Source organism: Pristiophorus japonicus, chromosome 3, assembly GCF_044704955.1.
Source record: "Pristiophorus japonicus isolate sPriJap1 chromosome 3, sPriJap1.hap1, whole genome shotgun sequence".
NCBI classification, from domain to species: Eukaryota; Metazoa; Chordata; class Chondrichthyes; family Pristiophoridae; genus Pristiophorus; species Pristiophorus japonicus.
In genome coordinates, this window is record NC_091979.1 from 252,075,081 (window position 1) to 252,091,926 (window position 16,846).

At 48.7% G+C, this 16,846-nt stretch overlaps 1 protein-coding gene across 1 annotated transcript in view; it reads left to right on the forward strand.

The window, feature by feature from the left end:
• LOC139255601 (stabilizer of axonemal microtubules 1-like) overlaps positions 1-16,846 on the forward strand; it is a 29,734-nt gene that overhangs the window by 10,956 nt on the left and 1,932 nt on the right. The window contains exon 3 of the mRNA XM_070873961.1: positions 6,326-6,812. Coding sequence (XP_070730062.1) covers positions 6,326-6,812 — 487 coding nt within the window. The remainder of the gene's footprint in view (positions 1-6,325; positions 6,813-16,846) is intronic.

Below are 16,846 nucleotides of genomic sequence, written 5' to 3' on the forward strand. Positions count from 1 at the left end.
ACAGACATCAGAGAGTAGGGATAAACGGGTCATGTTCAGGTTGGCAGGCTGTAACTAGTGCCGCAAGGGTCAGTGCTGGGGCCTCAGCCATTTACAATCTATATTAATGACCTAGATGAAGGGACCGAGTGTAATGAAGCCAAGTTTGCTGACTGTACAAAGCTAGGTGGGACAGTAAGCTGTGAGGAGAACACAAAGCGTCTGCAAAGGAATATAGATAGACTAAGTGAGTGGGCAGTAATATGTCCTTACTATACAGTACAAATGCACACGAGGCCCATACTTGAGAGAAGGCCACTCTGTGACCAGTAACCTTTATTAGCCAGCACTGAAGTGCAGAAGGTGGGTGAAGCTTCCCCTTTTATACCTGAAAGTCCAGGTTAGGAGTGTCTCCCACAAGTTCACCACCTAGTGGTCAGTGTTCTCAAGGTGTACAACTTAGGTCAGTTTATACATGGGTTACAATGACAGTTGAATACATGACATCACCTCTCCCCCAAAGTCTTATTGGGATCACAGGTTAAGTCCCTCTGGTGGTTTACGCTCCCTTGTAGAGCGACTGAGTTGGGGCTCCGGTTGTTGGGCGCTGGCCTGACTGTCTTGCTGTTTGTGGTGCCTCAGGCCTGTCTGGACTGCCCACAGTGACTGGGCTCTCCTCCACTTGGTTCCGGTGTTCGGTCACCTGTGGAGGAGTGAACTCTGCATCGTGTTCTTCCACTGCTTCTTCTATGGGGTTGCTGAACCTCCTTTTTGTTTGATCCACGTGTTTGCGGCAGATTTGTCCATTGGTAAGTTTAACTACCAGAATCCTATTCCACTCTTTAGCAATCACAGTGCCTGCGAGCCATTTGGGCCCTGCAGCGTAGTTGAGGACAAAGACAGGGTCATTGACATCGATACATCATGCCCTCGCATTCCTGTCATGGTAGTCACATTGTGACCGGAGCCTGCTCTCAACAATTTCTTTCATGGTGGGGTGTATAAGGGATAGCCTGGTTTTGAGCGTCCTTTTCATTAGCAGATCGCGGGTGGAACCCCTGTGAGCGAGTGTGGTCGGGATCTATTGGCCAACAGGAGGCGTGATAAGCGGCTTTGTAGGGAACCCTCTTGGATTCTGAGCAGCCCCTGTTTGATTATCTGCACTGTTCGTTCCGCCTGGCTGTTTGAGGCCGGCTTGAATGGTGCCGTTCTGACATGGTTGATACCGTTTCCTGCCATGAAGTCCTGGAATTCAATGCTTGTAAAGCATGGGCTATTGTCGCTGACCAAGACATCCGGTAGACCATGGGCGGCGAACATTGCCCGTAGACTTTCTACCGTGGCAGAGGATGTGCTTGAAATGAGAATGTCATACTCGATCCATTTGGAGTAGGCTTCTACTACAACCAAAAACATTTTTCCCATGAAAGGACCATGGATGCGAGACCATGGCTTGGTGGGCCATGGCCAGGGGCTAAGGGGGGCTTCCCTGGGCGCATTGCCCAGCTGCGCACACGTGTTGCACCTGCGAACACAAAGTTCCAGGTCTGCACCTATCCCTGGCCACCAAACGTGTGACCTGGCAATTGCCTTCATCATGACAATGCCCGGGTGCTCATTGTGGAGTTCTTGGATGAACACCTCTCTGCCCATCTGGGGCATGACTACTCGGTTTCCCCACAGTAGGCAATCGGCCTGAATCGAGAGTTCATCCTTGCACCTATGAAATGGTTTAAATTCCTCAGGGCATGCCCCGTACATGGCTACCCAGTCCTCATTCAGGACACACTTCTTGACTAAAGACAGTAGTGGGTCTCTATTTGTCCAGACTTTGATCTGATGGGCTGTCACGGGTGAGCCTTCGCTTTCGAAAGTTTCAATAGCCATGACCATCTCAGCAGCATGCTCGGTTGCCCCCTCGGTGGTGGCTAGTGGGAGCCTGCTGAGTGCATCGGCGCAGTTTTCAGTGCCCGGTCTATGCCGAATTGTATAGTCATAGGCGGCTAACGTGAGTGCCCACCTCTGTATGCAGGCCGACACATTTGCATTTATAGCCTTGTTGTCGGCCAAAAGGGACGTTAGGGGTTTGTGATCTGTCTCCAGCTCAAATTTCCTGCCAAACAGGTACTGGTGCATTTTTTTACAGCATATACACAAGCAAGCACTTCCTTTTCTACCATTCCGTAGCCCCTTTCTGCCTGGGACAGACTTCTGGAGGCATAAGCTACCGGCTGTAACTGACCCTTGGCATTAACATGCTGCAACACACACCCGACACCATAGGACGACGCATCGCATGTTAAAACAATTTTCTTACATGGGTCATATAGCGTTAACAGATTGTTGAAGCATAACAAATTGTGTGCTTTATCAAAAGCCCTTTCTTGGTTGTCCCCCCAGACCCATTCGTGACCTTTGCGTAGGAGCACGTGTAGCGGCTCTAACAGCGTGCTCAATTTGGGAAGAAAGTTACCAGAATAGTTCAGGATCCCCAAGAACGAATGCAGCTCCGTCGTGTTACGGGGTCTGGGTGCTCTCTGGATCGCTTCCATTTTGGACGCAGTAGGTCTGATCCCGTCTGCTGCTACCCTCATCCCCAGGAATTCTACTTCTGGAGCCAGGAAGACGCACTTCGTCTTTTTCAGTCGCAGACTTACCTGGTCCAGTCTGTGTAGCACCTCCTCCAGGTTGTGGGGGTGTTCTTCAGTATCACAACCCGTGATGAGGATGTCGTCTTGAAAAACCACTGTCCCTGGAATCGACTTGAGGAGGCTTTCCATGTTTCGTTGAAAGATCGCGGCGGCCGAGCGAATCCCGAACGGACATCTGTTGTACTCAAACAACCCTTGTGTGTCGTGATGGTGGTCAGCTTCTTCGACTCACTCGCCAGCTCCTGGGTCATGTAAGCTGAGGTCAGGTCCAATTTTGAAAAAAGTTTGCCACCGGATAGCGTCGCAAAGAGGTCCTCCGCTCTCGGTAGCGGGTACTGGTCTTGGAGTGATACCCGATTGATGGTGGCCTTGCAATCACCACATATCCTGACTGACCCATCTGCCTTGAGCACCGGCACGATTGGGCTCACCCAGTCACTGAATTCGACTGGCGAGATGATGCCTTCCTTCAGCAGGCGGTCCAATTCGCATTCTATCTTTTCCCGCATCAAGTACAGCACCACTCTGGTGTTGTGGTGTACTGGCCTGGTGTCTGGATTTATGTGATTCACTACCTTGCTCTCCATGAAAGTGCCAATGCCTGGTTGAAATAGTGAGTCAAATTTGTCCAGGACCTGTGAGCATGATATTCGCTCCACAGAAGAAATTGCATTGACATCGCCCCATTTCCAGTTCATGACAGCAAGCCAGCTCCTCCCCAGCAGTGCGTGATCGTCCCCCGGGACAATCCAGAGTGGCAACCTGTTCTCCGAATCTTTGTGGGTCACGACTACCGTGGCGCTGCCTAGCACTGGAATGATCTCCTTTGTATATGTCCGTAGCTATGCGTCAATCGGCACTAATTTTGGCCTCCTGGCCTTGGACGCCCACAACTTGTCGAATTGTTTGATACTCATCAGGGACTGGCTGGCCCCTGTGTCTAGCTCCATTGATTCTGGAATGCCATTGAGGAGCACTTTCATCATTATTGATGGTGTACTGGTGTATGAACTGTATATGTGCTCCACATGAACTCGCTGAACTTCAGCTTCCAGCGATTTTCCCCCAGTGTCCATTTGGCCTCGTAGGGCTTACATTGGGCCCGTCTTCCTCATACATCAACTTGGTTGCAGGCTTCCTGCACATATGCGCTAAGTGACCGCTGACGTTGCAGTTTCTGCAGGTATATTGCTGATACCTGCAATCTCTGGCTGGGTGTTTGCCTCCACATCTCCAACATGAGCCGTTGTTGGAAACAAAAGGTCCATTACCATTCGATTGTCTCTGACTGTCTCTGTAACTGTCCTTAAGAGCACCATTGACAGGTGTTGATGGCCCCATTGTCCCTTACGATGGCATGAATCGCCGTTCAGCTAGCCATTGTCTCTGTTAAAATCTCCCTTTGGATTCGAATACATGCTCGGGCATATCCGATTGCCCCTGTCTGCCTGGGGAACTGTGTGCTGTGTTAACAATGTTGACTCCCTGTCCATTTGTTGCATTTAAACCAAGATTTTTGTCAAACATCATTCTGGTCTCTTCCTCCCCTGAGATAAATGTCTAGGCCATCAAAGCCGCCGTTTCCAGGGTCAAGTCTTTGGTCTCAATCAGTTTCCTGAAAACCCCAGCGTGCCCGATGCCCTCAATAAAAAAGTCTCGCAGCATCTCCGCTCTGCATGCATCTGGAAACTTATATAGGCTTGCCAGTCGCCGGAGGTCTGCCACGAAGTCTGGAACGCTTTGCCCTTCTTGCCGCCGATGCGTGTAAAACCGGTGTCTCGCCATGTGCATGCTGCTCGCCGGTTTAAAGTGTTCCCCGATCAACTTACTGAGCTCTTCAAAAGTCTTGTCCACCGGCTTCTCTGGCGCTAGAAGGTCCTTTGTCAAGGAGTACGTCCTGGATCCACAAACCGTCAGGAGATGAGCCCTGCATTTGTCAGCCGAATCCTGTCCCAGCCATTCCTTAGTGACGAAAATTTGCTGTAGTCTCTCAATAAAATCATCCCAATCATCACCAACACAGTACCTCTCGTCTGTGCTGCTAGTGGCCATGCTCGCGTGGTTTAAATCCCAGTTTCTCGTCGCCAATAATATGTCCTTACTATACAGTACAAATGCACACAAGGCCCATACTTGAGAGAAGGTCACTCTGTGACCAGTAACCTTTATTAGCCAGCACTGAAGTGCAGAATTTGGGTGGAGCTTCCTCTTTTATACCTGAAAGTCCAGTTTAGGAGTGTCTCCCACAAGTTCGCCACCTAGTGGTCAGTGTTCTCACGGTGTACAACTTAGGTCAGTTTATACATGGATTACAATGACAGTTGAATACATGACAGGCAGTAAGGTGGCAGTTGGAGCATAATGTGGGGAAATGTGAAGTTATTCACTTTGGTAGGAAGAATAGAAAATCAGAATCATTTTTAAATGGTGAGAAACTTTTAAATGGTGGTGTTTAGAGAGATTTGGGTATCCTCGTGCAAAAAACACAGAAAGCTAGCAGGCAGGTACAGCAAGCAATAAGGAAGGAAAATGGCATGTTGGCCTTTATTGCAAGGGGGTTAGAGTATAAGAGTAACAAAGTCTTGCTGCAATTGTACAGGGCCTTGGTGAGACCTGAAGTACCATGCACAGTTTTGGTCTCCATATCTAAGGAAGGATATACTTGCCTTGGAGGCGGTGCAATGGAGGTTCACTAGATTAAGGACAGCCCTCTCATTCCAGGACTATCCTGAGAGATTGCGTAGAATGGGTCCATACTCTCTGGCATTTAGAAGAATGAGAGGTACTCTCATGGAACCTTGGTGAGGCCTCACCTGGAATATTGTGTTCAGTTTTGGTCTCCTAATCTGAGGAAGGACCTTCTTGCTATTGAGGGAGTGCAGCGAAGGTTCACCAGACTGATTCCAGGGATGGCAGGACTGACATATGAGGAGAGACTGGATCAACTGGGCCTTTATACACTAGTTTAGAAGGATGAGAGGGGATCTCATAGAAACATATAAAATTCTGACGGGACTGGACAGGTTAGATGCAGGAAGAATGTTCCCGATGTTGGGGAAGTCCAGAACCAGGGGTCACAGTCTAAGGATAAGGGGTAAACTATTTAGGACCGAGATGAGGAGAAACTTCTTCACTCAGAGAGTGGTTAACCTGTGGAATTCTCTACCGCAGAGAGTTGTTGATGCCAGTTCGTTAGATATATTCAAGAAGGAGTTAGATATGGCCCTTACGGCTAAAGGGATCAAGAGGTATGGAGAATAAGCAGGAAAGGGGTACTGAGGTGAATAATCAGCCATGATCTTATTGAATGGTGGTGCATGCTCGAAGGGCCGAATGGCCTACTCCTGCACCTATTTTCTATGTTTCTATGTTTAATATACAAGATTCTGAAGGGGATTGACAGGGTAGATGCTGAGAGATTGTTTCCCCTGACTGGAGTGTCTAGAACTAGGGGGCACAGTCTCAGGATAAGGGGTAGATCATTTAAGACCGAGAGAAGGAAGAATTTATGCACATAGAGGGGTGTGAATCTTTGGAATTCTCTGCTCCAGAGGGCTGTGGATGCTGAATCTTTGAGTATATTCAAGGCTGAGATAGATAGATATTTGGGGGCCCAAATTCGGCCTCTCGATAAGGCTTGTTACTGCGTTTCAGCAGCGGTGTGCAGATCCATCCCTCTCCCCTCACTTCCGCAGCACTCCTGCAGACGCCTCGTTAAAGACGTCATCACAGTGTGTGCCACCGTGGCTCCGGTCCGGAAGCTAAATTCACCCGGAAAACTCAGCCGCCCACCTGCCGTTGCCCGCGACTGTTTTTTGTGTCGATGCACTGTGCCGGCTGAAGAGCGACTGCGGACTTCAAACGCATGTTGCGTGGGAGTCGATCTTTTTTTGAACGATAGTTTCTCGCAGTTTAAAGACATTTCTCGGCGGCACTGCACTCAGTGCTACCGGATTGGGGGCCTCATTGTGAAGGCTCAGCTTCCAGAGGCAATGGGCTCAATGCTGGCAGCGCAATACCTGGTTCACAATGTGCGTAATGGAGGAGGTGCCGCCGTCTGCAATGGCTCCGGAGGCAGCGGGCAAGGGAGGCAGCAGCCATGGATGCCCAACATAGGGAAGGCCCTGGAAATGGGAAGAGACCTCATTTCCTGGAAGGACCTAACGTTAGGAGGAGGGTCAGGTATGCTGAGCCCCTGCACCAGATAGTGGACGAGATACCATGATGGGAGGATGCACAGGAGGCAGATGCCGACATACCCAGTGGTGTCCAGGGTGTCGTCCACGCTCACACTCCCAGTGGCCTGTAAGGAATCGGCCTGGCCATGGATGCCAATGCCCTCAATGCTGTTATCCTGGCTAGGGGGTAGCAAACTCATCCTCTTTGAAGGTGTCCAAGCCTGGCTGAAAGAGATGTTCAAATTGACTTAGAACTGTTGAGCAGGAGGTCCGTTCCTCTGACGACATGGCGTGAACATCATCCCATTTCCAGTTTAGTTTTGCCAGCCAGCTTCTCCCCAGCAGTGCTGGGAGATCTCCGGGGACAATCCACAGGGGAAGTCGGTTCACTGTCCCTTTGTGTGTGACTGAGAGCATGGCTCTGCCAAGGACTGGGATGATTTCTTTGGTATAGGTCCTTAGTTTGGTGTCGACCCTTGTGAGCTTTGGTCTGTCTCTTTTGTGCGGCCACAGCTGTTCAAATTGTTGAACGGTCATGAGAGATTGACTCGCTCCCGAATCCAGCTCCATGTTGACGGGTATCTCGTTGAGTAGGACCCTCATCATTATTGGAGGTGTCTTGTTGTAAGAGCAGTGGCCATTGATCGTGTTGACCTGCTGTACCTCGGTGTCCCGGGTACTGTCCCCACTGTCTTCTGGTCCGCTTTCCGACCCTTCCGATTTGTATGCCAGCCGAGCTGCCATTTTTCTGCACATGTGGGCCAGATGCCCTGTATAGTCGCAGTTTCTGCAAACAACATGCTGAAATCGAGACCCCCTTGATGAGTGCCTTCCCCCACATCTCCAGCACAGACCGCTTCCATTATTTCCAAAGGATGAGCTGCATCTGGCTGATCTCTCTTGAGCTTCTCTCAGTTTGTAGTTGATTGCTCGCATTGTGGGTTGATGAGGTGTGAACGGCCGTTCATGTGGCCCTTGATGGCTTCTGGCGCCACTGCCTGCTGTTGAAGGCCTGCTCTCCTGCCTTTGTCTGTGTGTGGGGGTAGCAGCTTCTTTCACACCTTGTGAACCCCTTGTTCCGATGTTTCGTTAGTTGTCGTACCCGCAGTGTAGATCAACCTCGTTTCTTCTTCTGCTGCCAAGAATGTCTGTGCAACCAGTGCTGCTGCCTCTAGGGTCAAGATCTTGGTCTCTATAAGCTTTCGGAATATGCCTGCGTGGCCTATTCCCTCAATAAAAAAGTCTCTCAGTACTTCTCTCCTTATTTCATCGGAGAACTCACATAAGCTAGCCAACCTCCGAAGTTCCGCCACGAAGTATGCTCTGGCCCACACAGCGTCTGCAGTTGTAGAACCTGTGTCTGGCCATGTGTAGGCTACTCGCTGGCTTCAGGTGGTCTCTTCTCTTAGCAGTGTGCTCAACTCTTCAAACGACTTGCTTTCTGGTTTCTCGGCTGCCAGCAGGTCCTTCATTAAGACGTATGTTTTCGAGCCACAGCTGGTCAAGAGATGGGCTCTTCTCTTGTCTGCTTTATCATCGCCTAACCAGTCTTTGGTTACGAAGCTTTGCTGGAGCTTTTCTATAAAGTCCTCCCAATTATCTCCAGCATTGTATTTTTCCTTTGAGCTGCTGGTCGCCATTCTGTAGATTCTGTAATCCCGTAACTCGTCGCCACTGTAAAGTCCTGTCCCTGCAGTACAGATTCACACAAGGCACATACTGAAGTCAAGGTCACTCAGGACCTGCACCTTTATTACACAGCTCTCGAATGCCACACTTGCCTGAGACCTGTCCTTGTATACCTGTCTGGGACAGGTATCCAGTGTCTCTTGCAAGTGCACCCCTGGTGGTAAGGTAAGCTAGTGGTTACAGGTCATCTCTAGTTACAGTCATGTGTAGCATGGTAAGATACAGTTATGTACAGTAGTGTGAGATACATGACACACAGTTGCTGAATTTCGTGGTCCTAAGGCCCCTCCACTCGCACACTACTGCAACCTGCCGATTACTGCACCCAATACCACTCCGCTCCAATTTTTTTCCCAAAATAGCTGAATTTCCCTCTAAACACCGCCGGGAGCAAAGCGACAGTAATGACCGGCAAAATGTGGTATACGCGACTCCTGCTCCTATTTCTTATATTCTTATGATTTATAAATACAAGTTTTAGTCGTTGAATTGAACCTGGACTCTCCGGGGTGCTGGTTCAGTATCATAAACACTGGGCTAACATACACATAGAGGTAACAAGGTAGTTTGGTAACACAATAATGGAGGTTACAGAAGGGATGGGGGAAGGTGTAAGGCGGGTTAGTAATATAATGGATTCCTTATAGAGGACCCCACAGTACAATCTGAATAATCAAACCTTCCTCGCTAAGAGTGGACAACCATCAACTGCCTCAGAACTGGTCAAGGTCGCTGCTGTCACCTTCTCCATAGGTGGAAACATAGAAGCATAGTAGCATAGAAAATAGGTGCAGGAGTAGGCCATTTGGCCCTTCTAGCCTGCACCACCATTCAATGAGTTCATGGCTGAACATGCTACTTCAGTACCCCCTTCCTGCTTTCTCGCCATACCCCTTGATTCCCCTAGTAGTAAGGACTACATCTAACTCCCTTTTGAATATATTTAGTGAATTGACCTCAACAACTTTCTGTGGCAGAGAATTCCACAGGTTCACCACTCTCTGGGTGAAGAAGTTTCTCCTCATCTTGGTCCTAAATGGCTTACCCCTTATCCTTAGACTATGACCCCTGGCTCTGGACATCCCCAACATTGGGAACATTCTTCCTACATCTAACCTGTCTAAACCCGTCAGAATTTTAAACGTTTCTATGAGATCCCCTCTCATTCTTCTGAACTCCAGTGAATACAAGTCCAGTTGATCCAGTCTTTCTTGATATGTCTGTCTCGCCATCCCGGGAATCAGTCTGGTGAACCTTCGCTGCACTCCCTCAATAGCAAGAATGTCCTTCCTCAAGTTAGGAGACCAAAACTGTACACAATACTCCAGGTGTGGCCTCACTAAGGCCCTGTACAATTGTAGTAACACTTCCCTGCCCCTGTACTCAAATCCCCTCGCTATGAAGGCCAACATGCCATTTGCTTTCTTAACCGCCTGCTGTACCTGCATGCCAACCTTCAATGACTGATGTACTATGACACCCAGGTCTCGTTGCACCTCCCCTTTTCCTAATCTGTCACCATTCAGATAATAGTCTGTCTCTCTGTTTTTACCACCAAAGTGGATAACCTCACATTTATCCACATTATACTTCATCTGCCATGCATTTGCCCACTCACCTAACCTATCCAAGTCACTGCAGCCCCATAGCATCCTCCTCGCAGCTCACACTGCCACCCAACTTAGTGTCATCCACAAATTTGGAGATACTACATTTAATCCCCTTGTCTAAATCATTAATGTACAATGTAAACAGCTGGGGCCCCAGCACAGAACCTTGCGGTACCCCACTAGTCACTGCCTGCCAATCCAAAAAGTACCCATTTACTCCTATACTTTGCTTCCTGTCTGCCAACCAGTTCTCAACCCACGTCAGCACACTACCCCCAATCCGATGTGCTTGAACTTTGCACATTAATCTCTTGTGTGGGACCTTGTCGAAAGCCTTCTGAAAGTCCAAATCAACTGGTTCCCCCTTGTCCACTCTACTGGAAACATCCTCAAAAAATTCCAGAAGATTTGTCAAGCATGATTTCCCTTTCACAAATGCATGCTGACTTGGACCTATCAAGTCACCTCTTTCCAAATGCGCTGCTATGACATCCTTAATAATTGATTCCATCATTTTACCCACTACCGATGTCAGGCTGACAGATCTATAATTCCCTGTTTTCTCTCTCCCTCCTTTTTAAAAAAGATTAAAGCATCCCCATCATGCGACTGTGGAGCTCTTACTCAGACCCTGGAGCATATCATCGGAAATTCGCAGGCAGCCTACAAGATATCCACGCTGTTATACCGGAAACTTTGCCCTGGATGTCCGACTTGGGTATTGACATTTGATTTGCTTTGTTACTACCATACAAAAGAATATAATGGAAGTTAGAGAAGGGATAGGGGAGGGTATAAGGCAGATTAGTACTGCAATGATGGAGTTTAGACAAGGGATAGTAGAGAGGCTGAGACATCCTTGGATAATCACAGTAAACCTCTAGATTACGGGTTGTGGTTGTAAAATAAGAAACTAAATGGTGACAGTTTTTAAAGGGACACATTTTAATGATGGCAAGAAACCTTGAATAAAGTTGTACATGAAAAATAAAGGAATCCAGCAGTCAGAGGTTTTTGCCTCTATCTCAATGAACATATAGGGAGATCCAGAATCCATATCATCATAATATGTAGCAGGTTAAATACAAGTTCCATTAAATTTTGACAATAATCAACCATTGGGGTGACAAACATGATGAATTTCATTGCATGATGTTAACGACATTACGAGGTGGTATCATAGGACAAAAGATTGAAAGAGGTTGAGTTCATCAATGCTTAGCCCCAAGACTTAGATCTTGGGCTAGATTTTGCACTTTTGTGCCTATCGCCCAAAAATGGGCATTATTTCTGGCGTGGGGCAGTAAAAAAGGGTTTTCAGATCGCTGGCTTCTCGATCATTCTCAAAGTACCTAGTCTCCATTTTTGAAGATGGATGTTACCGTGAGCAATATGAAATGGGCGGTAACGTAAAGTTTTTTTGACCTTCTGCCGTAAAGTGTGGCCGTCCTTAGCCACGGCATGGCAACGCTCGATTCCTGCAATTCAGGAGGTCAAGGGTCATCATGACATGCGCAGAAGAGGAGACAGAGAGAGAGGGAGCCCAGAGGGACTGAAGGCGTGTCTGGGTGTGGTGTGGCTGCTTTGGGAGGAAGGAGGGAGACTTTAGAGTTTCACAGTAAGTAGGCAAAAAAAAATTAGCTGTTACCAGCCACATATTTGCCCAAATTTGGCCTATAATGGAGAGAGAGGAGGAGGCATCACAGCTGTGGTGCATGTAGCACACAAATCACTGACTCCACACGGTCTGGTGTTGATCTAACTGCTCTGACCTTAGTCCTTTATTGAACAGCTCCAGAGTGACTCTCAGGTGTGGTGGTCAGCCTTTTATACTGCCTCTTGCAGGTACTTTCAGGTCTCTCACCACAGCGCCCTCTGTGGTGTACCATTGTTCTTATTATACATTTAAGGTACCAGGTCGATACACATATCAATACATAACATCTCACTTCCACCCAGGACGCAGGACGATACACACATCGATACATAACATCTCACTTCCCCCCCAGTCCTGAAGCCGTTGCCGGGGATCTCGACCTTGTTTGTCCAACGGAAGGCAGGTATGCATAGAGAGTGCGTTTGTAAGGTACATGTTATCTGGTACAGATGTTGCGTCAACGGGTTGCGGGTACACAGAGCAGTTACATTAAATAGTTATTAAATCCCAGCTTCTCTGGGTGAGGTGCAGTGACCTGGTAACAGATCCCTGATTTCCTTATTAGCTCTTATCATTAATTGTACTTCATATCCATTATTTTACCCAAACACAGTGACCATTCAGCATTAAAATATTAATTCTTATTATAAATCTGTCATCTCACATTAACATAGCTCATTTTAGACTCGCTCTTGCCTCACAGAAGTCACTTTGTGGGGACCACCACGTGGTAAGGCCCTTTTAAGACTCCCGGGTACATTTCCTTTTTAAGGCACCATCTTTGATGCAGCAGGATTCCACGAGGCTTCTCCTTGGGTGCCGCCATCTTTGATGCTCTGCTGCTCTGGACACGAGACCGCCGCCATCTTGCTCTCCGCTGCTCCAGATGTCCTCCGCCGCCACAGCCTCCGCTCCCCTCTGCTGCCACCTGACTTGCCGCCTCTCCTGCGGCCGTCGTCATCGCTTCTCCGGCGGCCACCGTAGCCGCCTCCCCTGCGGCCGTCGTGGCCTTTCTAGCCGCCGCACTTGCCGCCTCTCGCGCGGCCTCCGTAGCGGCCTCCACTGCGGCCGTCGTGGCCGCCGACCTCCAGCTGCTGCCGCCACCCAACTCTCCCTCTGCGTGGGCCCCTCCGATCCGCCGGCCATCCTGGATCCCTCGCACCCCGCCCGCAGCGCCCCGCCGGCTCACCCCCCCACCCCCCCCACTGGGCCTGCCTCTGCAGGGCTGCTTGCCTGTGGGGGCTAAGGCTGCAGGATCTCTGTGTGAGGTCCGGGCCTGGGGCTTGCCTGTGGGTGGATTGAGGCTGCAGCTCCAGCTCGGTCGGCGCTGCTCTCTGGGGACCCGGGACATGGCAGCACCCCAGGGAGCAGCAGCCGGTGGAGTGGTGAAGTCTTCCCAGCTCCCACGGACCGTCCCCATCCACCTCCGGCTGAGGAGTGTCGGCCCATCGCCTGCAACGACCCACAAAGGTAAACCGTGCGTCTTGTCCCCGTGGGATACCTGCACCATTGCTCTGCCAAGAACAGGTATCAGTTCCCTGGTGTAGGTACGCAGCTTCGCCGTGACCGGGACCAGCTTGGGTCGTGCAGCTGGGTTAATCCACAGTTTATCAAAAGTTCTCTGACTCATCAACGACGGACCCGAGCCCGTGTCCACTTCCATACTCACAGGGACTCCGTTGATTTTTACTTCCATTACCACTGGGGGCGAATCGTCGGTACACGTATACAGTCCCAACACCTCATCTTCTTCTGCCTGCTCCTCGCTGAACAGTGGATCATCCCCCATCTCCTCAGCCACATGGTGAGTCCGATTTCTTTTACACATACACTGAAGGTGGTCTTTCGTGTGGCAGGTATTGCACGTGTACTCCGCAAACCTGCACCGGTGAGCCCCATGGCTTCCTCCGCAGCGCCAGCATGGTGCTGTTTGATTGGCCCCCCTCAGCGGACTCTGAGTTCCAGGATCCCGAGGTCCATGCTCTCTGCCCTGGGCAGAGCCACGTTCTGCAGTTTTGTCCATGGTGGGCGCTATACTGTGGACAGTGCCTGTCGGGTTCGAGACTGTGTGAATCATTTGTTTAGTGCTGCAAGTAGAGGTCATATATGTCCGGCCCATGATGGCCTTTGTCAGGGTGACTGTGGGTTCAGTGGCTAGCAGCTTGTGAAGGAGGCCCTCATGGCCAATTCCCATGACGAAAACGTCCCGCAATGCCTCATCAAGGTGTGCGCCAAAATCACACGGCGCCGCGAGTCTCCTGAGGTTCGCAGCATATTTGGTGACATCCTGGCCCTCAGGTCTGCAGTGATGGTAACATTTGTATCTGGCCGTGAGGATGCTCTCCTTCGGTTTCAACTGGTCACGAATGTGTTCAGTCAGCTCCTCGTATGACTTGTCCCTGGCGCTCCCGGGTGCCAGCAAATACCTGACGAGACAGTAAACCTCATCGCCACAACTGGAGAGCAATATCGCCTTACGCTTCTCTCTCAGTGCATTCGTGTCCTCCGTCAGATCGTTTGCTGTGAAGTAGTACTTGAGCCTTTCTGTAAAGACCTCCAAATCATTGCCCACGGTAAAATCCTTTAGCGAGCCCAGAGTAGCCTTGGTTGCGTGGAGTTCATCCGCTTCCTTGTCGCCAATGTGGTGTATGTAGCACACAAATCACTGACTCCACACGGTCTGGTGTTGATCTAACTGCTGTGACCTTAGTCCTTTATTGAACAGCTCCAGAGTGACTCTCAGGTGTGGTGGTCAGCCTTTTATACTGCCTCGTGCAGGTACTTTCAGGTCTCCCACCACAGCGCCCTCTGTGGTGTACCATTGTTCTTATTATACATTTAAGGTACCAGGACGATACACACATCAATACATAACAACAGCACGCTGTGGAGACTGATGCTGGAGAGAGCAGTGAGGTGAGAGAGGAGCACATTGGAGGCCGCAAAAGAGCCAGGAGGTTCTCGGACGCGGCAAATGACGGGAGGATGAGCAAACTGACCCAACACCATGGTACAGGGGGTCATTCACGTGGGGGGAGTAAAAAGAAATGTTGTAGTGGTGGGGATAGATACTGTTATCTGTAGCCGGGAGTGTGAGTCCCAAAGGCTGTGTTGCCTGCCTGAATTATCATTTCCCAACTGGAAAATGACCCATTTATCCCGACTCTCTGTTTTCTGTTAGTTAGCCAATCCACTATCCATGCTAATATATCACCCTCAACCCTGTGAGCTCTTATCTTGTGCAGTAACTTTATATGTGGCACCTTATCGAATATCTTCTGGTAATCCAAATACACCACATCCACTGGTTCTCCCTTATCTGCCCTACTCGTTACATCCTCAAAGAACTCCAGAAAATTTGTCAAACATGATTTCCCTTTCATGAAACAATGCTGATTCTGCTTAACTGTATTATGTTTCTCCAAATGTCCTGCTACTGCTTCTTTAATAATGTATCCCAGCATTTTCCCAATGACAGATGTTAAGCTAACTGGTCTGTAGTTTCCTGCTTTTTGTCTGCCTCCTTTTTAAAAAAGGGGTGTTACATTTGCAGTTTTTAAATTCCGCTGTGACCCCTCCAGAGTCCAGGGAATTTTGGTAGGTTACAACCAGTGCAACCAATATCACTGCAGTCACTTCTTTTAAGACCCGAGGATGCAGGCCATCAGGTCCAGGGGGCTTGTCCACCTTTAGTCCCATTATTTTACCGAGTACTTTTTCTTTAGTGATAGTGATTGTTTTAAGTTCCTCCCTCCCTATAGCCCCACAATTATCTATTATTGGGATGTTTTTAGTGACTTCTACCGTGAAGACCGATGCAATATATTTGTTGAAAGTCTCTGCCATTTCCCTGTTCCCCATTATTAATTCCCCAGTCTCATCCTCTAAGGGACCAATGTTTACTTTAGCGACTCTGTTCTTTTTTATATAGCTGTAGAAGCTCTTGCTATCTGTTTTTATATTTCTTGCCAGTTTACCCTCATAATCTATCTTCTCTCTCTATTACTTTTTTAGTCGTCCTTTGCTGGTTTCTAAAAATTTCCCAATTCCCTGGCCTCCCACTAAGCTTTGTAACATTGTATGCCTTTGTTTTCAATTTGATACTATCCTTAACTTTCTTAGTTAGCCACGGATGGTTCATCCTTCTCTTAGAGTCTTTCTCTCGGAAAAGGGGAGGTGCAACGAGACTTGGGTGTCATGGTACATCAGTCATTGAAGGTTGGCATGCAGGTACAACAGGCAGTTAAGAAAGCAAATGGCATGTTGGCCTTCATAGCAAGGGGATTTGAGTACAATGGCAGGGAGATGTTACTACAGTTGTACAGGGCCTTGGTGCGGCCACACCTGGAGTATTGTGTACAGTTTTGGTCTCCTAACTTGAGGAAAGACATTCTTGCTATTGAGGGAGTGCAGCGAAGGTTCACCAGACTGATTCCCGGGATGGCGGGACTGACATATCAAGAAAAACTGGATCAACTGGGCTTGTATTCACTGGAGTTCAGAAGAATGAGAGGGGATCTCATAAAAACATTTAAAATTCTGACAGGTTAGATGCAGGATGAATGTTCCCAATGTTGGGGAAGTCCAGAACCAGGGGTCACAGTCTAAGGATAAGAGGTAAGCCATTTAGGACCGAGATGAGGAGAAACTTCTTCACTCAGAGAGTGGTGAACCTGTGGAATTCTCTACCACAGAAAGTTGTTGAGGCCAATTCACTAAATATATTCAAAAAGGAGTTAGATGTAGTCCTTACTACTAGGAGGATCAAGGGGTATGGTGAGAAAGCAGGAATGGAGTACTGAAGTTGCATGTTCAGCCATGAACTCATTGAATGGCGGTGTAGGCTCGAAGGGCCGAATTGTCTACTCCTGCACCTATTTTCAATTTTTCAATGTATCTATGTTTCTTTCTGACTGGAATATATCTTTGGTGAGAGTTATGAAATAGTTCCTTAAATGTCTGCCACTGCTTATCGACTGTCTTACCCTTTCATCTATTTTGCCAGTCCACTTCAGCGAACTCTATCTTCATACCTTTCTAACATGCTATGATCACTCTTCCCTAGAGGATCCTTGACTATGA